The following is a 24,449-nucleotide window of genomic DNA, read 5'->3' as shown; positions in this document are numbered from 1 at the left end:
TCTAGGGTGTCTCGGGATACAGTGTCCATAAGGGAGCAGACCAGCTGGGTGTCTGCTCCAGGCACAAGGCCCAGGCAGGGGGCGGAAGAGGAGTGGTATTTTGCAGGGGCGGGGTCTGGTGGGGTCTGGTGGGTCCTGAGCACTACCTGCTTCCAGATGTAGCTCTGGGGAGGGCGTAGGGCAATGGGTGACTGTTTTTACCTGCTGCTCTGAGTTCAGTGGCCCCTCTAGGATGTCTCGGGATACGGTGTCCATACAGGAGCAGACCAGCCCTCTCATGATCTTTGTTGTTGCTATAATAATGTCTTTTTAACTTGTTATTACCTTTAATTTCTTGAGTTGATAAAGAATTATTGGACCTTGAGATCCAAACTGGGAAGACACACTTTCACAAAAACACTCACGGACAGGGGGTTCAATGCAAAAGCAAGGTTTATTGATTCAGTGCACTGGGGTTCCCCGCATGCAGGTTAGAGGAACCCTGAGCTACAGCTAGGAGCAGGTTTTATACAGTTTTCACAGGGTTTATGAGGGCAGTCTTACAGTCACCTCTTAGACAATGCTAACCACAAAGGCTGACCTCAAACTCCCACGTCCAGTTTCTTGGCAACATTATCTTATGACAATGAGTGTTATACTTAGCTTCTGTTTACCCAAGTGTATTGCTCTAAGGGCCCAGCTTCCTGATAACCTTTTAATTCTCTTATCTTGGACCCTTCTCCTGGAATGTATGTGTAAGTCTTTGGAATGTGCTTCTCCCAGAACGTGTCTCTGGAGAAGTTAATTTTTTAGTTTTGGCTGAGACCTGAGATTCCTTCAGAATGAAAGGATTACAGGCATAATTTAAGATACAGGCTGAAGAGGTGGCTCAGTGGTTCCAGGACACTGGTTTTTCTTCCAGAGGACCTGGGCTTGTTTTTCAGCACTCATTGGTGGATCATAACCATCTGTAACTCGGTTCTAGGAGTTACAGAACAGATCTTACACTCTTTTCTGGCTTCCAAGGATATCAGTATACATGGGTACATGGGCATATATGCAGACAAAATACATATACACATTTTAAAAAAATCAGATATATCAGGCATTGATTATGGCTCTTGCTCTTCCCCAGTGCTTGTTGGCTGTACCTGGGTCTAATGAACAGCTTCAAGGTGTGCTCCATAGCCTTTAGCCAGAGAGAAGCTGTAATGTGATCTGGTGTAATGCATTTGTCCCCACAGACTGGCCCCCAGGCAAAAGAAAACACTGGGTTGCTTTTTGCTGTTTCCAACCACAAGGCTTCCTTATGCAATGAGGTGACCTGTACCTTAGAGGAATTTGGGGGTGTTTTGTTTTGTTTTGTTTTGTTTTAGGATTGTTTCCAAGACTTTATTCTTGTTTGGTTTTGTTTCCTCTAAACCTTCTTTACAAATAAGATTGGCAATAATTAAGAAAGATATGACTCTCAAAAATAGTCTTTCCGTGTTACAGAGTTTGCTCTCTGATGAAACAGAAGTATTCTTTCTCCCTCCCTTGTCCATGGAAGAGGCCATGAAGCAGTGCAGTTGACACTGGATCCTCCTCACTTGCTGCTGATGGCTGCCTGGGTTTGAGAAACAGTGCCAACCTTTGGGTCTTCAGCTGCAAAGAAGGGCCCTCAGAGGACTGGTCCATCTGTCCTTTCTCTTAGTGATAGCTTTTATTGTCCTTTCTCTTAGTGATAGCTTTTATTGTTATTGCTGCTCTTTTTGCTGTCTTCTATAGGTTTATTGGAATGTTTTCTCGTACTGTTTTAAATTAGATGGCAAGGACTAGGAGGCCTGGTCCCATGTCTTGGAGTTGTGAGCCATCGTGTGGTGGCTGCACTTGAGTGTCCAGATGAGGCACTACACTTTTGCTTGACCTCATTACCTACATGCATACAGCAAACCTCAAAATGATCTTTATTGCTTTCGTCTGGGTTTCCAAGTAAAAGTTATATAAGGCTCAGAGAAAACCACACTCTTCTGATGTGAGTACAAGCCAGTACTCAGTACAGTACAGTACAGTGAGCGCACACAGTACCCAGTGAGAACTGGGGCTGCAGAGCCAGCGAGCCCTCCTCCATGCGTCAGCCCTTGGAGGTGTGCAGGAAGAACATGAAGTGTAGAACACGGCAGGCGCTCTCGGAAATGAGACATGACCCCAACTCAGATGTCCCCGTTACTATGAAGGAAGACACAAGAGCCGTTCTTTGGAGCTTGTGTCTGGTTGATGAAGGTGAATATGCCATCTTTGGGTGGAGTCAAATACTCAGCTCATAGTTGCTTGTTCTTCTGACCCTGGTAGGCGCTGGCACAGGCCATCCGGGAAGCCAGAGAGCAGCACCCTGATATGTCGGTCACAAGGGTGGTAGTGCACAAAGAGACAGAGTTGGCAGAGGAAGGAGAAGAATAAGGTAAGTGAGCCTGGCCACCCACAGCCTTTCCTGACTGCTCCGTGCAGTTTGACACTGGGGTCTTTGCTCTCTGTAGTTTAAATGATTTTCTCCAGATTGTTGTTCACCCCAAGCTCACCTGCTCAAATGCGTGTGTAGTCAGGATCTCTGGTCTGTTGTCCGTCTGGTGTGAGTGGCTTTATATAGAAGCTTCCAGCAGTGAGCATTTGTGTTCCTTCCCTCAGCAAGTATGTGAGTGTACTTGGTCGTTAATGTTCACAATGACTATTGGGGGGGGGGGTGCTGTCACCTTTATGTTAGATTTATGTTATAGGAGAGGTATGTCTTTAAAATCTATATGGTAAAAATTGTGTATCAAACAGTGAGCCACAGAGAGCATAAAGCTTGTATTGCCTAAAAGTTTAAGATTTTAGCTGGACCAAAGGGGGAAAATAATGATAAATGGTGCTTAATATGGCCAGCAGAAAGGGACTAATATTCTCAATAAACTGAGAACTCTAATAATTTATGAAGAAAATGTTAGCACTTCTAGAGAAAAATGGGCTGATGATTACACAGGTAAACCATGTGAAGACTAAGTGAACTACAAACAAAAACCTTTGGCCTTATTATATTGCTTTAAATCAATAAAAATTACACATCTAGTATAAATAACATTTTTCACTCGTATGGTAAAAATGCATGTTTTAATCACTGGAGATTGTGGGACAAAACCATATTTACATACTGTATATTTTGTTTCTTAGAAGACAATTTGGAAAAACCTATCTCAAAGTGTTTACATTATAGTTACCTATCGTTAAACTACCTTTAAGAATTTAATGAGGGCCAGTGAGATAGCCCAGCAAGTAAAAGCTCTTGCTGCCAGCTAGACAACCTCGGCTCCATCCCTGTGACTGCTGCCAGCAGGCGCCTCAATTTCATCCCTGGGACTCACTTACCAGACGGAGAGAAACGACTCCTTCAAATTGTCCTTTGACCTTGACGTGTGTGCTATGTCATGTGCACCTCACACAGACACATCTGTCTGCACACAAAATCAATAATATAATAAAATTAAAAGCAATAAATTTGCTTCAACACTCTGAGATATGTTTGCTGAGACTCCTCTTGAGAAGTATGTCTTTTTAAGAAACCAGTCAGATCTATCCATGAGGAACCTGTGTAGGCGGTAGCAACACTAGTGTACATATCAGTAACGCCATTAACATCAGACCAACCCACAGTTGTGCCGTAGCAAGACATGAGACACTTTAAATGACCAATTAGTATGGCAGAGTTCGTGTACTTGCTGCCTCTGTGTGATGACTGAAGACCCCCTGGTGGACTGCATAAATGTCACCGTTGCCTGATAGGGTTTTACCAAACAAGTTATCACAAAAAAAATGCACAGTGAGATTACTTTTAAAAAAAAAAAGTCTTTACTTTTAGCAGTCAGCGGGTGGGTGGCTCACAAGAATGACAAGGCCATGGAGCGTTTATCTTCTTTGCTTTGCACAGTAAAACCACTTGCTGGTCCATCTGCAGAGTGTGAAGACCCGGACCAGTTCACAGCCTCAGCTCTGAGGTTTTTATTTTGCTAGTTTAGGGGACATAAAATACAACTCTGATTGTTATTTCAGTTCCTTCCATTAATATCTTTTTCTATGGTTCTTAGTCTCTCATATTTCTTCTGTGAAAATAGGAATAGCCAGAAAACTCAAAACATTTCTATGAAATGCTTGCTTACCTTTAAAAATGCCTGTTTTCTTTTTCTTCTGTTTATTTTTTTTTTTTTTTAATTTTTAGTCTGAGATACTGCCTGGGTTAGAGCTCCTAGGAGCCCCCCTTCCTCTGGGTTTTATGAGGTTGGGTGCAGAGCTGCCACCGGTGATCCGCTCAGTGCTGGGCCCAGACCAGAAGTCTTTTCTTCTATTTATTGACTTTTTTTTATTTACTTTTTTATGGGTCCAATTGTTTGCCTGTATTTCTGTTATGTTGTACCACATGCATGCCTGGTCCCTGCAGGGGCCAGACGAATGCATTTTATCCCCTGAAACTGGAGTTGGAGGTGCGTTATAAACCAATATGTGGGTGCTGGGACTTGAACCCAGGTCCTCTGCGTTGGCAGTGAGCACTGTTAACAAATCAGTCAGCACTCCAGCCTCCATTTATTGATTCTTAATACTAATTCTTTATGATGTCATATGCTACAATGCGACGTTCAGGGTGTTTTTATTGATTCTTAGTACTAATTCTTGATGGTGTCATATGTTACAATTGTCTTGTGGTTTGTGGTGTTTATTTCGTTATTAATGTAATTGAACTTACAAGTTTTCTTTGTATAGCAAGTATTAAACTACCTTCACTTGCTCTTCCTGTGTGCTTAAAAGCAGTGGCAGCTTTCCAGTGGTCCTTTCCCTCCGCCCTCAAGTGTCTCAGCTCGGCTGCTTATGTGGACTGTGCTCTGGCGGTTGGCTGCATTGGTCCCTGTGCGTGTGTACCTTGCTGCCTCCCTGTCTTAGTCATGGATCTTCATGCTAGGTCTTGATGGCATAGCATGTGTGCCCTGCCTTTGTTGTTCCTGTTCATTCATTATTGTCATATAGATGACTCAATCAGCCTGCTCATTCAACTCTGTATAGATGACTAAATCAGCCTGCTCATTCAACTCTGGATATTTAGTTTTCCTTTTTTCTCTACCTCTTCCTTTATTTTTTTCAATGTTGGAGGACAAACTTGGACCTGCAAATGCTCAGTGTTTCTATTGCTGTGACAAAACAACAGGATGAAAAAGCAGCTCGGGGAGGAAAGGGTTTATTCAGCTTACACTTGCACACCAGTCTTCATCATCAAAGGAAGTCAGCACAGGAACTCAGCAGTGTGGGAACCTGGAGGCAGGAGCTGATGCGGAGGCCCTGGAGGGCGCTGCTTACCGGCTTGCTCAGCCTGTTTTGTTTTGTTTTGTTTTGTTTTTTCTAATAGAGCCCAGGCCCACCAGCCTAGCTATGGCACCACCCAGGATGCACTGGGCCCTCCCCATCAGTCACTAACTATGAAGATGCACTCCAGCAGGATCTTACAGCAGTACCTTTTCTATTAGAGCTTCCTCTTTCCGATGAGTGTAGCTTCTCTCAAGTTGACATGAAACCAGCCAGTACAAAAGATAAGGTGGGAACACCAGCGCAGGAAGGGACAGTCTCACGAAGCAGTTCAGTTCTTACCTAAAGGTGTGCAGCACCTCATTTTTAGTTGGGATAAGTGTCGACCACTTAGACCCAAAGCTATAAAGACTTCTCACATATTAAGTTTATTTCATACAAAAAAAAAGAAAGTTAAAATATTAAATGTGAATATGCCGGTGATGTTAGTGGGTCCATCCTTGACTTTCCCTGTAGTTCAGAACTTAAATGCTCAGTTCTTAGGGATACTTGCTGTGTTTAAATGCAGGAGCGAGGATAGAAGGATGTATAAAGAACTGTACAACACAATCTTACTGCTCGTCTGTCTACACAGTGCGGAGCCCAGGAATCAGTTAACTAATTGTTAGTTACCACAGGTCAGAAAGTAGTTAATGCATTTGACACTAAAATGCAAGTTTCTTAGAGTCTAAAAGCTGCTTGGAATTCTAGAAGCATGTCAAGATTGCCTTTTGTGATTTTACCAGAAATATTAGCCTATTAGACCTTTTTAGTGGTTTCGTTGTAACTAGATGGGAATAAAGAACTTTTTAATGTATTTTTTTATTTTGTTAAATTGAATAGGTTTTAAAGATTTTCTTTCCCTATTGTCTCGTTTCCTGTATATTCCTAGTCTTCCTTGTAATATCATCAAAACATAAGTTTTGTTCTCATCTCTAATTTTATGACACTTTTTATTAAGACAGATTTTAAAAACCTATAGAAAAATGTCATGAAGCGTCCTCAATGTCACCTCCGCTGTAGACTTTGAGAGACAGTCAACACTAGCCTGTTTGTTCTTCCCAATCTTACTAATGTGTCTAACCCATTTTACTAAAAGCATTATTTCAGTGCATGAAGGGGTTGTTTTCTTTGAAAGCTGTGTTCAAGAAATGATACATATTTACCAGGCAGAGCAGAGATAGTAGGTGTCAAAGTGCAAGAAGGGATAGTGAGGCCAAAGGTGGCAGGTAACCCTCAAGAGCAGTTGATTGGTCACCATCCCCCAGGTTTCTCTGTGGGATTGCCAGCCAGAAAGACTTTGCTTCCATTCATTTCCCTGCCTGGACTCAAGCAGCCATGCTAATGAGTCATGAGATAGCCCAAGGAAGACAGCAGGGTGGGAGACAGAGGCCTGCATTAGTCATCCTGCCCTGGTTAATCAAGAGCTCTAATATTATCTGTGCTGCTTCTAAATAATAGAGAGTATTTTTTCCTCTATCAAAATAAGTATTTTATCCTACCAATACCATGTACATTCTCAGTTTATTTTGGGACTGGTATGTTCTGGAAAGAACATTAATGTCCACTGTCCTCTATAATTAATACATTTGCCAGAATTTTTGTCAAGTTGACGTAGAATATATCACAGTTATGTCTAAAACCCTTTTGCTAGCTCGGGGATGGTGAATCGCTTGTAGTTCTCTGTGCTGTCGGCTGCCCTTAACCTTTAGTGATGGGCTTGGGAGCATCCCCAGGACTGTGTTTCCTTAGTGCCTGATCCATCCAGTTTCCTTGCACTTTTTGGTCTTGCTTGGATCCCTGTGTGCTGACTCACAGACATGTGTCTGTGGACCTCATGGCTCCTACAGGCTCTGCGCCTCCTCCTCCTGCCCCTTTTAGGTTCCAGACTTTATAGTATTGTATAACCACTTTTCTTTTTAGTTGTTTTTGGTTTTTGTTTTGTGACAAGGTGTCACTGTTGTAGCCTTGGCTGGTCTGAAGTTCAATATATAGATCAAGCTGGCCTCGGAACCACAGAGCTCCACATGCATCCGCCTTCTGAGTGCTGGGGTTAAAGGCATGGGCTACCACTTGGGCAGTCATTAGTCCTATTCTGTGGCAACAGCTCAAGTCTGAGTCTTAGTCCCTTATGATAACACCTGGGTGTTACCATCTTCTTCATTCAGCCTGGCTTGGGGGGGGGGTGTGCTTCTGACCAGTATTCTGGCCTCTGTTCTCTTTACCTTCAGCAGGCTCACCACACTGAAATTGTAACAAGGCTTTCTTTGAGAATGTGACTCCAGCTATGCCAGACGTCCTCAAGAGCAAAGGAGAAACAGTTGCATCCTCTCTTGTGTTCTATATGGCTGACACCCCTCACTCTTGACTCTACTTTTCCTTTTCCCTGGCTCCGCACTCGCCTCCGGATTGTTAAAGCCTTCTTTCCCCCAAGTACCCCCATCTTTATTGGCTCAAGTCCATACTTCTTACTCTAGTTAAGAAGAGGCCTGATCCATCTCACCCTTACTACTGTGTGCCCATGCTTATTGGTGTGTTGTTTCTGCATTCGTCTTCCACTCACTTCCTGTCTCCTCTCCCACATAAATCTAAGTCCATCTCAGTACTGTAACCCTGTGCTTTCTGTGCCTCCTCGCCTGTTCTCACCACCTAAAGTAGCTGCCTGTTCCTCTCTGTGAAAAATCAGTTAGACCTTCCCGGGTGGAACTTAAAGCCTGTATCCGTTAACTTTCATTTTTATAGTTGGCCCCTTTACCTCAGGGCATCAATGTCTCACCGCTCTGTTAGATGCCTGAAACCAACCAGTACTAAACCTCACACACTGCCTGCTTTGGCCCTGTAGTCCAGGGAAGCCTACTGTGACTTCCTTTTAGCAAATCTGAATTGTCAACATCTGCTCAGGTACTTTTGAGACCACTAATAAGAAAAATAAGGGTTACTTGAAGGCAGCCACCTATACTGTGATATTTGACTTAATAACCAAAACAGCTGCTAAATGGTGAATGGTAAGTGTTCTGTGCAGTGTCTGTGCTGGACAGAGGGTCTGTGTTGGACAGAGGGTCTGTGCTGGACAGAGGGTCTGTGCTGGGCAGAGGGCCTGTGCAGTGTCTGTGCTGGACAGAGGGTCTGTGCTGGGCAGAGGGCCTGTGCAGTGTCTGTGCTGGGCAGAGGGTCTGTGCTGGACAGAGGGGTCTGGGCCCATCAACTGAGTGGGGCTGGATGAGAGACCATCAGTCTGCTTAAAGCTGTCCTCCGTTTCAAGCTTTAGCTTTGAATTTCTCACATGCTCTCTGTGGACCACAGTTGGCTCTGGGGACCTGCAGCTGTAGAAGAACAATGGGTACTAGACACGGGGGCGTTCATTACACTGCACATGTTGTCTCTTTGGCCTTAACTAAATCTTGCTCCCTCTTCTGTTCTTGCCAGTTCCAGGAATTTTAAGGCTTCTAGGTTTGCAATGCGTGCCTCATGCTTGTTTTCAGTACAGACACTGTTTCCTGTTAAAGTAGGCAGATACTAGTGATTACTTGATTGAAATTTTGATTATCTAACTTTGTTTTTAAGCTGCTGACTTTGGAATATTTAAGATTTATGTCTTTTTTTTTTTCCTTTCCTAGAAAGTCTTTTTTTAAACAACATTTTAACTTCATGAATCTGAAGAACTTTGACCATTCCAAGTCTTAACGCCGCACCACCACTGCAGCAAAACTGTGCTCCAACTGGTGACAGTGACCAGAAGCCTGAAGAATTAAAATGCCAACAGCAAACCGTACCTTACCAGCTCTGGTCTCTACTATTCCCACACATTTCTAATACCTTCTTTGTTGTATAACCACTTCTAGACACCCTTGCTTCCCTTGGCTTTCCTTCCCTCCTGTCCTCTTTTTTAAAAATTCTTTGTTTTTTTATTAGGGTTTGTATTTCCTTTCCCAACCTGCTTTTTTTGACTCGTTTGCTCAGATGACAGTGAGCAAAGCCAGCCGGGCTGGTGAGGTGCTGTTCACTTGAACAGGTGCTGTTACGTGGAAAGGAGACTGTGACTAATTTAGATAGCAATTTTCATTCTTCAAGATTGTCTCCATGCAAGTCTTATAGTCAATATTTACAGCTTTCAGACTGCAGTAGGGATACTGCATGAGAACATATTAATACCAGTTAAAAGCATTTCTTACATCTTGAAATTTTTCTAATATTAGGGAGTTTTGCTATGGATGATTTTTATATTGACCTTTGACCTTCCAGTCCTGTGACTTTGCGCTTCAGTAGAGTCAGAGACTCTCTGGACTGGAGAATTACCAAGCTCACTGACCAGGTCCTGTGTTGAGAGACCATCGGCCCACAGTGCAGTGCTTCTCAGACATGCGCTCTGCCACGGCATTTCAGAACAGGAGGAGAACCACACCGTGTGCCCTGCCCTTTTACTACTAAAAGAAAACCAGGCAGCTTCAAGCCTGAGAGATTCCTTTCTTAACTTTCCCAATTCCAGTTCTTCCCATTGTCTGAACACTTGAGTAGAACACTTGCTTTGTGTGTGAACTGACCCTTTGCTACTGAGCAGGTATATCTCTGACAGTTTGATGACTTGCAGCTTTGAAGATGCTGGGGAAAAGAGGTTGGGGGACAGTGGTGGGTCTGGTTGGTTGTAAGAAAGCTATACCATGTAAAGCTAACACCAGAGAGCTGATAGGGACTTATTAACTGTATTGAACATTTTTCTCATTTGCTTTTGACTCTATGTATAGTTATGACCCCAGATTAGATTTATCGCAGCTTCAAGTTGTATTAAATATTTTGCTTTATGTAATACTGTTATAAAATAAAAGTTTGTTTCTTCTATAAATGTGTCAGTTCTCTTTTCATAAACATTAAAGAAATAAACTGGAGTGCTATTTTTCCATCAGATAATCTAGCATTTTTACAAACTACCTGAGATAATAGCATTTTAAAAGCAGCTAAGCTCTGTTCTGTCTGTTACCCCTGTTAGCCTCGGTGACCTGGTGGAAACTGTGAAAAGTTTGCAAATCCAGCATTCCATATACCAGATTCCATGCGCCCAGTCAGTGGTGCTCTAGGTAGTCACAAGGTCTAAGGTCTGAGCTCCGCCAGGGAGGCCGGCCCTTTGCTCTCTGTGTGCTTTCAGGGGATGTTTTGGGGCACTGCCTGTGCCTTACTGCTTTGTGTCCTGCCTTATGTTCACCGCGTGTTCACAGAGCACGGAGCAGACTGCTGAGAGACTGTGTCCGCCTGGATTGAAATTGCTCACTGGGAGCTTTCACCAAGGCGTACCACGTGATGGGCCTCCTACAGAAAATGGTCAACCATGCAGTCATTTTTGGAGTGTTACATAGAATTTCTTTATGTAGTTCTTTAAAATGGACACAGGAAATACGATTTGCAAAGCTCGTCTTCTCTGAGATCTGTTCCTACTAAATTATCAACCTGTGAAAGACCTTTCTCACATTCTCTATAATTGTCACAAAAGCAACTATCTGGAGAAACCTGTCTCAACGAACCAAACCATGGGCATATTGCTAAATGGCAGGGTAAGTAGGAAAGTAGACCGAAGAGTTTCAAGGTACAGATTTGAGACTTTTTAAGTAGAATCATTTTTAAAATTCTTAATCTTACTGATTATAAACACAAATCTTAGAATGTGTGGTTTCTGCTCCATTTCTTTTGGGTCATTCATTCTAGGCTATGTCCCACAGCCTGACACTTGTTGGGTTGTAGTGTGTGTGAGTCCTGCTTGCCTCTCTCTCTCGTCACATGGCTAGGACCTCTCGTGGGGACAGAGGCACAGGAATTTGACTGTGTTCACTCCATGCTGACACCGGGACTCTGCTTGGAGGTGGGGAGCACAGTCTGAGGTCTCAATGGGGAACCAGAGTGGAACCAGAGTGTATGAGGTCCCAAGGGTCCCCAGGCCAAAAAGCTGCCGGAAACTGGTTGGTTCTTAGGCCCTTGGGCTCTCAGGCGCCAGTGGGAAGCCGTGGAAGGGCTGAGACCGGAGTAGGGGTGATGGGCTAGATTTGCTTATAGCTGAAGGGGATAGGGGAGAAGCTCTGGCTGAGTCCCACAGGGATGAGAGTTCTTGGTTTTGGGGACTCACTTGGCTGGGTCACAGCTGGCTGCTTGCTTGCTTGGGTTGGTAGTCTCCATGCCTGGAAATACAGAGAGTTCTGTGGGAGATTAGACAGTGGCTCTATAGATGAAGACCCACTCCACTGTTCCCCATGTGGGTCTCAAAGAAGAGGAACAGTCCATGGTCTTAAGACATTTATTCTCATGGTGGAAAAATAGATGAAAACTATACCCGATATTTTTAGGGCAAGCCTGAGGTTAAATGCCTTTTGGGAAGGAATGCTTAATTGGTTACACCCCTCTGGCCTTTAGGTATCTCATTAATACAGAGATCTGTTTTGAGGCTCTGTGGCCTGTAGTCACACCCTCTATCTATGGAGGGGCTAGTGGGGCATTGTCTTACAGGACTGAAAGGTGTGGATTGATGGAGGTCTGTAGTAGCCTCGTGTCAGGAGCCTGGAGTCTGGGAGCATGGCGAAATGCATGCCATCCCTTAGGGTCACCTGGGTTCTCAGGCGATTTCCAGCCAGTGCTTGACCAGAAACCATGCTGTCCTTTCACGGTCCTATAGACACTCGTTTTCTTGGGATCTAAAGGAGGAAATTTTACAGTCTTGCTGATTCAGAGGTATCAGTTCGTTATAGTTCGAGAGGCATAGGGGAACAGGTAGCAACAAAAAGATGCACATCAAGGGTAGGCCCGTGGACAGGTATAACCTTCCACTTCTGCCAAGCAGGGCCCACCTCCTAAAGGCTCTACCCAGAGCTTCAAAATAAAGTTGGGGGCCAGGTGTTCAACAGATACACCTTCGGAGGACATTGCAGATTCAAAGCATAACCTTTAGAGCATGCTTTGAATTTTTTATCTGAAGTATGTTTAACGTTTCTAAATTATGACAAGTTATAAGGTATGAATTCTGATTTCTGAGATAAACTTTTGCCAGAGAACTTGACATTTCAAGAAAAATGTATTCATGACTTTCCCATTGCTACTAGAAAGCACTGAAATCCCTGGAATGGTTAATTATTATCTTGTGGCTAAGAGATTGCAAATACTGTCTTGGAGGACATGACGTGCATACCTATGCCTAATTTTCTGTCTTCCCAACTAGGTTCAGGATGTGACGTGGCCACGGGCTTGCAGTCCATTTGTAGAAGTCTAGGAGCTGCCTGGGTGAGAACATTGGAGTTGAGGGAATCGATGTGGCTCCTGGGGATTCAAAGTATAGGTTGGAGTTGACTTTGGATGATGGAAGGAGACTGTGGTTGGTCTGAGTTAGAAGCTGCCAGAAGCTGACTGAATGAGATCTAAACTGACATTTGACCAAAGATTCAACCCAGCAGCTGCTGGGTCCTCAGATTTGGCAAATTTGTTAGCGGGACCTTCACTGATTTGGTAGCAAAACCCCTGGGGCTTTTCATGACAGACAGCTAACATTTTTTTAAAGATTTATTTATGTTATGTTATGGGTTTTTTGCCTGCATGCATATGCATATCCCCTGGAACCAGAGTTACAGACAGCTGTGAGCTGCCATGCAAGGGCTAGGAATTGAACCTGGGTCCTCTGGAAGAGCAGCCAGTGCTCCCAACCTCTGAGCCATCTCTCCAGCCACCTAATGTTCTTACAAAAACACATGCGTATGGTTTTTGTCAATTCTTTGCCCTCCTTTTCAGTATGAACACTATGAAGCCACCCTATAACAATCCGAGTTCATCGGTTACACAGTAGTCAAGTGAATGGTTAGGTGGCCACCAAAGCCCAGACTCAGGTTTCTGAAGTTCCGATTTGTGGAGGGAAAGGGAGCCAGCTGATACTGAGCTTTGACCTACAGCTGCCCCGTGTGGGACTCTGCTGTGTCCTTTTTCACCACCCGTTAAAGCATTTTTACACAAACTGGTTCCACCAGGGACTAAAAAAGAGATCCTTCTCAGAACCAAAAGAATAGTGTTATTTCTTCCATATGGCATGAACACTTAGAAATTACCCAACTCTGAAAGGTTCAACAGTCTCCATAGAATTGAATGCTATTAAAAACGAGCGTTGTCAGTTGATCTGAGAGTTAAAGGCGTGCCGACAGAAAGCCTGTGAAAAATTCCAGGGTGGAGCTAAAAGGAAAAGGCAGGAAACATCAAGCCACAGTGAGGTGTGGTGACTTTCAATCTGTTACAGTCTTGGATAACGGTCACTACAAAAATTTGTGCTTTGAAAAAAAAAACAAAAAAAAAACTGATGACCACATTGGCTGTTTCATTTAACCACTCAGAGCAGTGGAATCATGTCCAAAGGCTGGAATCGAGCCAGAGTTGAGGAGTGCTGAACATTGTTGGTATTAACGAGAAGACTATGGAGAGCACAGAGTGCACATAGTCTGTTTAACTGCCGCCTTGAAGGAAGTGCTGGGTCAGTTGTCTATGCTCTTTTTTTATTTTTTAATTTTTTTATTGGATATTATATTTACATTTCAGATTTTATCCCCTTACCCCATTCCCCACCACCATCCAGGAATCCCCATCCCATCCCCCCTCCTCCTGCTTCTATGAGGATGTGCTCCCACCTACCCCGAAACTCCCACCTACCTCCCCAGCCTTGAATTTACCCCTACTCGGCATCTAGCCTTCATGGGACCAAGGATCTCCTCTCCCACCTATGCCAGACAAGGCCATCCTCCCCTTCATGTACAGATGGAATCATGGGTCCCTCCCTATGTGCTCCCAGGCTGGTGGTTTAGACCCTTGGAGCTCTGGTTGATTGGTATTGCTCTCCTCATGGGGCCACAAATCCTTTCAGCTCCTTCAGTCTTCTCTCTTACTCCTCCATTGGGAACCCCTTGATCAGATCAGTGGTTAGCTGTGAGCATCTGCCTCTGAATATGTCAGACTCTGGCAGACTGGAATGTCTATGCTCTTTAGAGCCCAATGAATGATAGGAATTCTGCTTCTGAAATGGTGCCTTTCTACTTAGCAAGAGCTCCCTGGTTGTTTGGATTTTACTTTTAAACAACAAACAAACAAAAAACCCTTGAATTATTCTCCTGGGGGATTAGAGTAACATTTGACTTCTCTTCCTTTCCCATGTATCACTTCATCAATATCTCTGCCACCAGGAAAGCTGTGTTGGTTAGTGACCCATATCTAACACTGAGATTCACATGTTTGGTGCAGCCTGCCACAAAGAGGGCTTTTACATTGTCTTAAAGTTGGGGAAAGGAGAGACACAAAGTCAGGTCTTGAACACTGTCTGAAGCTACCATGTTTCAGGCTGACTAGAGGACCCTAATGGAGTGACTCATGGAGAGAATCTACTGGGCTCCCTCAGGGCACCATCTTTTGCTATTTCTTTGATTTCTCTCAGGGTTTCCTTACTCTTAAGAGGGAAATTATGTGAGATTTCATAGAGTAACATGATGAGATCTAGGAATTTTATTTTAAAAATATGCTCCGAAAAGTAAATAAGCATAGTCACAATGAAAATAACTGGTGATATGCCTGATACGTAAAGCATGTTAAAGAAAAGTTGTTGGTATAAAGAAAAGTTCATGGTATTTTCTGGGGGAACTGCCATTAATGTGGGATCACGCAGAAGTCCTCTGGTGGCAACTGATGTGTTTGTTCACTGTTCTTTTTCGTTTCCTGGTTGTTCTGTTGACTGCTGCTCCCTGACCTTTAGAAATTCATGGTGCTTTGTCCATTGGGTGACGCCCACCCTCACCTTTGTCTCCTCCTCTTGTGTGGGGAAGGACCAAACTTGTTCTGGTGATCAGAAGTCTGAGCTAGTTCTTCTTCAACTAAAAAGAGAAACACAGGTGAATTTGGAGACAGCTGAAAGCCCTTGAACCTTTTATAGCACATTAGAAGCTCCTGGCCTGTATTTCTAACTGGCCAGCCTGTGAGTTATAGAAGACCAGGTCTCTATTGTGGGATCTCACCTCTTTGGCTTCCTTTTAAATGTTGTGTTAATATTTTCTCTGTGTGTATGTGCATGTAGTCATGAGCATGGCGAAACCCATGTGGAGGTCAAGGGGCAACTTGGATTAGTTCTCACCTTCCACCGTTTGCTCCCAGGGATCGGTCTTGGGTCATCAGGTGTGGCGGCAATACCTTTACACACTGCACCATCTCTCTGGCCCTCCTCAGTTACTTCTAAACTGTCCCAGGTTAGAACAGACGGTCACTGAATTAAAGATCATTAACATCCATCTTGTTTCGTGGATATTTTGACTCTTATATTTAGTAAATGTGTGTGGACCAGGAGTTGGAGATACAGGAATTAGGAAAACAAGGTTTCTCTCCTTTCTCCTTTCCCAAAATACACTTGGGAATATGTCATCCTTCAACAAGGCGACGCTTCTTCTGTTTTGGACTTTAAGCTGGCAGCCTCTTTTACTGGCAATTCTTTGAACTTACTTTTCTGAGCCTGTGGGTTCCTAAGCTAACACTGCTCTGCTTAAATACTACAACCCTTAAGTGGCACCCTACTTATGCCCAGTGGCATTTCCCGGTCCCCAGTTTCCAGTTCTCTGTCACATGTGCAGACTCACCCCTTACTCAGCCCTCCCACCACTGACCTGCTCCCATATGTTTGCCTTTCGTGCAACCTTCTCACTGCCTACAGATCTTCAACTAGTGTGTCTGCCAGCCACCGAATTTGATTTAACCTTGAGAGCTCTGTTAAGATCTAAATATACATTCTGTAGATGCTTCTGGTACAGAGAGAGAGAGAGAGAGAGAGAGAGAGAGAGAGAGAGAGAGAGAGAGAGAGAGAGAGAGGAAGAAGAGGAAGAAGAGGAAGAAGAGGAGTAAGGAGAAGGAGAAGGAAGGAGAAGGAGGAGGAGGAGAGAGAAGAGAGAAAGGGAGGAGAGGGAGGAGAGGGAGGAGAGAGAGAAGAGAGAAAGGAGAGAAAAGGAGAGAAAAAGGAGAAGGAGGAGAAGGAGGAGGAGGAGGAGGAGGAGGAGGAGGAGGAGAAGAAGAAGAAGAAGAAGAAGAAGAAGAAGAAGAAGAAGAAGAAGAAGAAGAAGAAGAAGAAGAAGAAGAAGAAGAAGAAGAAGAAAGAAGAGGAGGAGGAGGAGGAGGAGGAGGAGGAGGAGGAGGAGGAGGAGGAAGGGGAGGGGAGGAGGAAGGGGAGGGAGGGAGAAGTAAAGAGAGGGAGGGAGGGAGGGAGGGAGGGAGAGAGAGAGAGAGAGAGAGAGAGAGAGAGAGAGGTTTTTTGTTCCCGACAGCCACCTACATTGATCACCAATGCCATGCTTATGGAATTGACCTTGACGATATTTTTGGTATCTACATCAAGCGATGCAGTCAGTCCCTCATCATATACCTGATAAACCTTCTCACCTGGCTTGGACCCTTCTAAGACCCATGCTGTCATAAGTAGGGAATGCTCCACATTCTCAGATGAGGACCTGTCCTAGGCCATTATGTGAGCCACAATACTTGAAAGTCAGTATTTGTTCAGCAGCTATGTTCCAGATACCCTGTGCCAAGTTTGCATGTGTTTCAGTTCTTGCTGTGACATAAGTTGGTCACTTCTTAAATCATGGGTGAGCAGAGAGAGACCATGATAAAGCAGTTTCCCCCCAAGACTACAGAAATGGATGTATGTAGGATTTGATACCTGGCAACCTGACTCGGGAGCCTGTACTTTCAGCCACTGGGTCACATTGCTTCTCCACATAGATGAATTGCTATTTCAAACATATTCCTTTGAGATAACCTTGGGCTTAGATTATAGACTCATCGAAATAGTAATTTCTTCCTGAACTGTATAAGAAGTGCTTTAAATGAGGGACTAAGATGTACATTGCGGAGCTGAAGGTGGAAGGACCTAAATAAGAGACTGAAGGGAGACAGCTAAAAGAACAGAGACCTGAGGATGAGGGAAGATAATCTTGGCGAGCTGTGGTGAGTCACCTAGCCAGTGACAAAACTCTCCACTTTGCAGAGAATAAGAGAAGTGAAATAATTTACCTCTCTCCAGAAAGAGCTTGCAACTGGGCTATCATTTTAATCCCTGCAATCGACTGAGGAAGATGTGCAGAGAGATTCAGCAGGTGCCTTTGAAAATACCTGAGTTTATTATGGAAAATTCTGTAAGCAATAAAGATTTTCTTTGTTGGGCCATGGATGAAGAATCTTCCTGGCTTGGAGATGTTTATGTGAATTACCCTCACTAGGGATAATTTGTATTTCTTTTATATTAAAAGATCAACCCACCTAAGGCTTTTGTAAGCATTCTTTCTTTATTTACAGATTTCCCACAGTTGCCTTCCGACTTGGTAGTAAGTTTATTTGCTTGGTACCCAAAACCAATCCACTTAGCTGATAGGAAACCTGCCTGGTAGTGTGTGGGCTAAAGTCGCTAGCTCTGGAGCCAGGCGGCGGGGATTCATCTCTTGCCTACTGCTTTCCAGGTGAGTCATCTTGGGGTGGCATAGTTATTCCAAGACAATTTTAATGATACCTATAATGACACAAATGGCGATTTCTTGGGATTTGTAAGCCAGCGGGAGTAATAGTAGCTTGCTGTTTGTTCAGAATGGGGACTGTTTGGAACCCATCTGTGGCAGCTTATTCCTGTAGCTGAACCCTGCTGCTGTTATTCCAACAGACAAGGGGACTAAAGCTTTAGAAGATTAAGCAGAGAAGCCAAGTTCCAGACTCAGATGCTAATTGATTTGGCCCTGTAATTGGGGAATTTAGCAACTTCACTTAGCTAACTGGTTACTCTGCTCTTTCCAAAAAACCTAAAATGTATGAATGAAGTTTGAAAGAGACGTTAGCCTCACTGTATTGTCAAAACGTTCTTTGTCTGTTTTATAATGCACACATTGCCGGAGGTCTACACTCTCTGATCAGCTGTTAGCTTTACTTACTTTCTATCTAACTAAACCTTTGGACATTCAGCAGATACACATCAATACAGTGACGACATTTGATGCTGTGAGTTATTTTAGAGCACAGTCTGTTCTCGACCAGGGTGATGGTGCTCTGGAGGACGGACGAACCTAGGGGTGGAGGTTTCAGAATGTTGGAGAGCAATGAAAACCACAGCCTGCACCTTACGATCTGTAAAATATTCACGGCCCTGGTGGGGAGCTCATCTGGCTATTTCTGGAAAGCTTTAAGACCCAGCCCTCCACCCCGAGAGCCTTCCTCAAAGCAATTGACAGACTAAGATGTGCAGGACGTTGGAGAATTTTCTTTCTTCCTTCGTGAGAAAATTGATGTTCTCTACATACTAATTAAATTTCCATACACCATCAGCTCCCAGGGCTTTCTGAGTGGAGTGACTGCTGAATGAGGACATTCTCTCCACTCACTTTCCACCGCATCCCAAAGTGCCTCTCTCATCTAACAGTCTAGGATTTAGGAAGCCCAAGGAGCTGGTTTTCTGTTTTATAATGCAGGACTCCCGGGGTTCTGTGACCCAGTGACACACCAGTTAATCTGTCAGTGTCCTGCTCTTTATAGAAACGAAATGGGAGTCTTTGCACTTGTAACTCTTTGTAGAAGATTAACTATATGACATTTGCCCATATGTTTACAGTTTTGAAGTGGATGCTGTTAAGTAGAGATACAAACTAGTGATGTTTTAACCTGGGGCCAAAGGCTCTTCACTGCGGAGGGACCTGTGTTACACACCTATTGGGAAATGACTACAGAAAGAACTACAGTTCTTAGCAACAAGCCGGAGTGGAGACTTCCACTGTGTTTGCTGACTGAAGCAGACTTGTCCCACTGTAAGAAATGGTGCTTCCACTGTCTCCAGCTTCCCACACTCCCTTCCTCCCCTACAGCCTGGGTACACTTTATTCAGAGCCAGCAGAAGAGAGTGACAATGAAGAAGGTGGTTTACTTCATCACTGGGTTGTCCCTTAGGTGTTCAGAGGATCCTGCCTGGTGACAGGTCACAGCTTTCACATTTCGAAAAAGATGTAAAAGTGAAAGATTAGAGTTTAGATTTGTCCAGGTTCAAGGGCGGAGTTCAGCCTTAACTTGGCCTGAGGCCAATATCAGAAATATACAAGTTTACATCTCTGGTGTTAGATTAATTTTTTACTAATGCTTTTTGTTGTTGTTTTCTAAATGTAAGACAGTTTCCTCTTGAACTAAAAAGTGTCTAGTGAAAGTCTGTCCTAGTGCCTAGGACAAGCCACAGTACACAGTAGTTCTTTAGTTTGGTTTGCCACCAAAGTTTTACCTACCCTCACTGTGAAGTTCTAAAGCTCTAGGGCCAGATGTCACCTTTAAGAACAGAACTGTGCTTTCACGAACGGATCAACAAGTAATGAGATTATGTGTTGTTTTAAAAAATAATTTGGATCTGTCTTTTAGGTGCACCCCTCTTGCTATGGGACCAGAGTCTCTACTAGCAAGTGGTACCTCACTTAATGGGGCCATTTGACCTTGGACTTCCCAGTCTTCAGAACTATAAAAAAAATAAATTTTGTTTTTTTTTTAAACTAGTCAGTCTGTGGTATTTAGTCATAAGAAGAAAACTGCCTCAAGTAGATTCACAAATATTTGTTGGATGACTGACAACTGGTTGCTTTCTAGATGTAGGATGTAAGTTTGGAGTAATTTTTAAAGCTGTTTAAAGGACTCCACTCACAGACTGACCCTCACGGTGTGAGGTTACCAGTGTTACTGCCCACCTTCAGGGTTTAATCTTATGCCAAAATCTGAAAGTTCTGAGAGAGAAGGAATAGATTTGATGTTTGAGAAAATCCAGGGATTAGGACAAACTCATTAGCATGTCACACCATTTGGAGGGGTGTCTTAGTTAGGGTTTTACTGCTGTGAACAGACATCATGACTGAGGCAAGTCTTATAAGGACAACATTTAGTTGGGGCTGGCTTACAAGTCAGAGGTTCGGTCCATTATCAAAAAGGCGGGAGTATAGCAACATCCAGGCAGGCCTGGTTCAGGGGTTGCTGAGAGTTCTAAATCTTCATCTGAAGGCTGCTAGAAGACTAGAGGAGGGTCTTAAAGCACTTGCCCACAGTCACACACCTACTCCAACAAGGCCACACCTCCAAATAGTGCCACTCCCTGGGCCAAGCATATACAGAGACCATCAGAAGGGGTAAAGGGAGAAAGGATGAAGATGTGCTAGTTATGTGTCCCTGTGCTCACAGGCTTCGGGGCACTTCCCTATCTGTTGACCCACAGATGTAGTTGTGTAGTACTTATTATAACTAGAGCTCCCGGCAGCTTCTCTGGGAAGGGATGTGCTCAGGACAGGTGGAGGTCACTATGCAACAGTCACAGCGTTATGTGACGCTTCTTGGCTAAGCAGTGTGGTCCACAACACTGTCCTGACTGGTTTTTATGTCAACTTGATGCAAGCCCGAGTCCTCTGAGAAGAGGAAGCTTCAACTGAGAAAATGCTTCCAGAAGATTGAACTGTAGCCAAGCCTATAAGGCAGCAGTTCTCAACCTGTGGGTCAAGATCTTTTTGGAGGCCAAATTTCACAAGGTTGCATATCTAATATTCTGCATATCAGATATTTCCATTATGGTTCATAATAACAAAGTTACAGTCATGAAGTAACTACTGTAGGACATTTTCTTAATTAGTGATTGTTTGGGAAGGACCCAGCCCATTGTGGACAGTGCCACCCTGGGCTGGTGGTCCTGGGTTCTGTAAGAATGAAGGCTGAGCAAGCCAGTGATCAGCATCTCTCCATGGCCTCTCTCTGTATCTGCTCCTGCCTCCCGTCCTGTTTTCCCTGCCCTTAATAGACTGTAATTCATGAAATGTCACCCTTTACTCTTCAAATTGCTTTTCATCATGGTATTTTATCACAGCGATAGAGACAATAGCTGAGAGAAACACTTGGTCTGCACTGCCCCTGAAGCCACACTTCCAGCTACAGGCTGGCCTTTCTGGGGTGTTCTGAGGGGTATGATTGATTTGCTTAGACCTTGGAGTTATCTAAATGCTTTAAGTAAAATACTGTGGACTCACTCACTTGCGTTTCTAATGATACAGGTATTTCCCCAGGGATAAGAAAAGCTGTAGAACTGAGTTGTCATCTTTTTATAGACTTCCAACATCCCACAGAATCATCCAATCTATGGTAACTGTTGAGCAGAGGCCACTGAGAGATTGAAATCCAAGAGGCTCTTGTAATCTGTTTGCCATGTTTTGCACTTGACGGAGTTTTTGAGACACTGTACACTGTAGGATTTACCCTGCTAAAGAGGCAACTGGAAATAAAACTTAAGTATGTGAGGAATGCAAGCCCTTGACTGACACTCACTTCTGCTCTCCAGTGTCAGTGGGGTCCCGGGGCACCTGTGCCTGGCTGTGGTCACTGTAGCAACTGTGGGGGGGGGGGGGAGGGGGCTTCTGCGTAGAAATGTTTGTAGCCCCGGGCAGTGAGCCAGCGTGCAGGATTGAAGAAACACTGCTGCAAATGTTTGCAAGTCATGATTTTCAGTTCCTTTTGTTTTGGAGTTTTTCCGAGGTTTGGGAATCTTAAATATCTTGGTACAGAATTTCTAGAAGTCTGATCTTGGGGACAGGGAGAGGTGTGACAAACTTTACGAAGAAAAGGATTTATGGCGTGAGCCGCAGCTTTAGGGAGGTTGAGAACCCTTGGGCGGCAGCGTTCTCCTGGAGGTCCAGATGGGAAGCAGCATGTAATGCAGTCTCTGTCCTCTAGGGGCTCCCTGTGTTCTAAGTCTCGTCGTACAAGTGAGCGCCCCTAATTGTGCCGCTGCTGGGGGCTGTTGTTCGTAATTACTTATTGAGTATGCAGGAGGGCATTGCTTGAACGGGGACAAGTTTTGTAGCAGAGCAGAGACTTTGCAATCGTTTTAAGACAGAGTCTCATGCTGTAGTTCAGGCTCAACTCAAGTTTAAGCAAGCCTCCTGTCTCAGCTCCCTGGGTGCTAGAATTACAGCTGTGCGCAACCATGACCGACCAGCTTTCAAACTTGGTCTTTCAGTAGTTTAATATGAAACCATCCAAATTAAGAAGTGGGTTGAATGTTAGTGACATTACTAAAATAAGCATTACTAAAATAAATTAACCTTTATGGCATCTAGAATTTACTGAAAACCAGATGAAAGTGCAGCCTCTCATTACAAAGCCCAGCTTCAGGGCAAGCAATCTCAATCCAGGACCCAGGAACAAAATGCCCATAGCAGATCACCTTAAGCTTCTTAATGTATTCTGTGGTTTTTTTTATACACCATGTGTGTGTGTCTGTGTGTGAATATATTTCTCTAAATACTTGTCAAACACTATGTACTCACTTGTGTTTCTCGTGATATAGTTATATTTAAATTTTATATATTATATATATGTGTGTATAGTGTGTGTGTGTGTGTGTGTGTGTGTTAGTCCTTGTAAGGACTACTGGCAGTCCCAGGAGCACTGGATTCCCGTGTGTGTGTGTGTGTGTGTGTGTGTGTGTGTGTGTGTATATCTCCTATAGGAAATTTCTGCTTCAGTCCAGTAGCCAGTGTTTTGCATTGACTAAACACTGATAGCGTAATGCTTAGAACATTTCTTAAGCAAAAGTTCAGAGGCTGAAGAAGGTATATGCACACATATATGATTGTAGGTATATGCATGTGTGCAAGCCATGAAAACGTGTGTGTGTGTGTGTGTGTGTGTACTTGAGACCATCTTGACTTGCTCCATGCCTCACTTCACACTTGAATCACTTGTGAGGTTCCAAAGAGTTTATCTTGTGAAGGAAGCGGCAGAAATAAGATGTGAGAGTTGTACAGTGGACTAGTTCTCAACTAGGCTATCCAAATCCCTTGTCTCCCAGTGGCACTCGGTGTCAGTGCTCCTGGGACTGCCAGTAGTCCTTACAAGGGCTACCACACACACACACACACACACACACACACACACACACACACCTGTGACATAGGGGAGGCAGACCAGGTACAGCATTAATACTTGTGAGTCTGATGCCTTGAGAGATAAACAAGCAACCCTATGTCCAATTTGGTGATTTACAGTTGACTGTCTACAGGGAACCACAGTGAAGAAGGCCCTGTAGCAAGTGGACAAGCTCTACGTACCTCACAACCTACAGAGTTGAAAGTATCAAACTTTGCCCAATTCATCAAGAGAAGGCTGGGGGAGAGAAATCTGTCAATCAAAAAGATGTATCTCTCCAGCTTCCCGGAGCACCTGCAGGCCTTAGTGTGTTTCAAGGACTAACCAAACCCTTCCTTGTGGGGCTTCACACTTACCTGCCATCAGTTTGATCCTGAAGTAGGCAATCAGGAGGAGAAGCAGCAATGTCACAGGCAGGAAGATCCCCAGGACCAGAACCGGGCCTGGGAGTTCCTGCAAGAAGATTGCCAGCACGGAGCTCATGGTCCCCACTGCTTGGGCTGGCTCAGGGATCTTCTCTCAGGACAGGCAACTTGGCCCTGCTCTGTGGTGATCCTTTCCTGGAGCTCTGGCCTTTGCTCGAACTTTTCCATGAAACCTGTTGTGGACTTTGCTCTAGCTCATTAGTGGTGAATTCTGGAGCACTGTTGGCAAGTTACTCTGTAACTCAGATACAGGGTGTAGAAGAACCAAAGAGTAAATCTCCCAAGCTGTCCTGGAGGTGCGTCTTTTTCTGACAGGAAGTGGGATGATCCCAGTAAGCTGAGGTTAAGTATCTGACTTCAAAACAAATACTCCTCTCATTGTGTGTTCTTCCATAGAGGCCCAGGCCCAGAAAGAACCTTTACTCAGCTTCCTAAATTTCAGAACTAAAAATGTTAACGTACACACATGTTAATGTACACAGTTGATGTAACAGACACTGAAAATGAATGCTTCCCACATGTGAAAACAGGACTTGTTGGCCCTGTTCTGAGTGCCTCTCTGGAGGACACATTAATTTATTTGACAATCACTTAATTCTACTAGAGCCTAACCTTTGGTCTGGAAGTCGGGTATACGAAGCAGAGGTCACACTCCCTCCCCTTTCAAGTCTAGAGAGACATAGATAATACCGGTGACTGGTGGCCCGGACAATGGCAGGGCCTTTTCCTGGCTGCTGTAGCCCGCTTTCCTCTCCACTG

At 44.1% G+C, this 24,449-nt stretch overlaps 2 protein-coding genes and 1 long non-coding RNA gene across 30 annotated transcripts in view; 1 reads left to right on the top strand and 2 right to left on the bottom strand.

Annotated features, from left to right (window-relative positions):
- Epb41l2 (erythrocyte membrane protein band 4.1 like 2) overlaps positions 1-10,159 on the top strand; it is a 180,391-nt gene extending 170,232 nt beyond the window's left edge. For 25 of the 26 annotated variants that reach the window (XM_076928012.1, XM_076928011.1, XM_076928010.1 and 22 more), the window contains 2 exons: positions 2,311-2,419; positions 8,937-10,159. In XM_076928012.1, the coding sequence (XP_076784127.1) occupies positions 2,311-2,418 (108 nt within the window). In that variant the 3' untranslated portion in view covers position 2,419; positions 8,937-10,159. The other variant, XM_076927994.1, reaches the window with a different exon arrangement.
- Positions 3,879-13,084, bottom strand: LOC143440992 (uncharacterized). Of its 3 annotated transcripts, XR_013108257.1 has the most exons (4): positions 12,482-13,084; positions 11,429-11,498; positions 5,490-5,622; positions 3,879-3,998 (listed from the first exon to the last, which is right to left on the bottom strand). It is a non-coding gene; the product is annotated as an uncharacterized LOC143440992 (long non-coding RNA). The 3 variants fall into 3 exon arrangements; XR_013108256.1 differs by lacking the exons at positions 3,879-3,998; positions 5,490-5,622 and having other exon boundaries at positions 10,896-11,498; XR_013108255.1 differs by lacking the exons at positions 3,879-3,998; positions 5,490-5,622 and having other exon boundaries at positions 10,896-11,480.
- Positions 13,085-14,805: 1,721 nt separating this feature from the next.
- Smlr1 (small leucine rich protein 1) lies at positions 14,806-23,869 on the bottom strand. Its single transcript, XM_076927986.1, has 2 exons — positions 23,622-23,869; positions 14,806-15,185 (listed from the first exon to the last, which is right to left on the bottom strand). The coding sequence occupies exons 1-2, from the start codon at positions 23,746-23,748 to the stop codon at positions 15,106-15,108; spliced, it is 207 nt and encodes a 68-aa protein (XP_076784101.1). The 5' UTR covers positions 23,749-23,869; the 3' UTR covers positions 14,806-15,105.
- Between the last annotated feature and the right edge of the window lie 580 nt (positions 23,870-24,449).

The sequence above is a fragment of the Arvicanthis niloticus genome, chromosome 30, assembly GCF_011762505.2.
Source record: "Arvicanthis niloticus isolate mArvNil1 chromosome 30, mArvNil1.pat.X, whole genome shotgun sequence".
Classification (NCBI taxonomy): domain Eukaryota; kingdom Metazoa; phylum Chordata; class Mammalia; order Rodentia; family Muridae; genus Arvicanthis; species Arvicanthis niloticus.
This window is presented reverse-complemented; position numbering and strand designations above follow the sequence as displayed.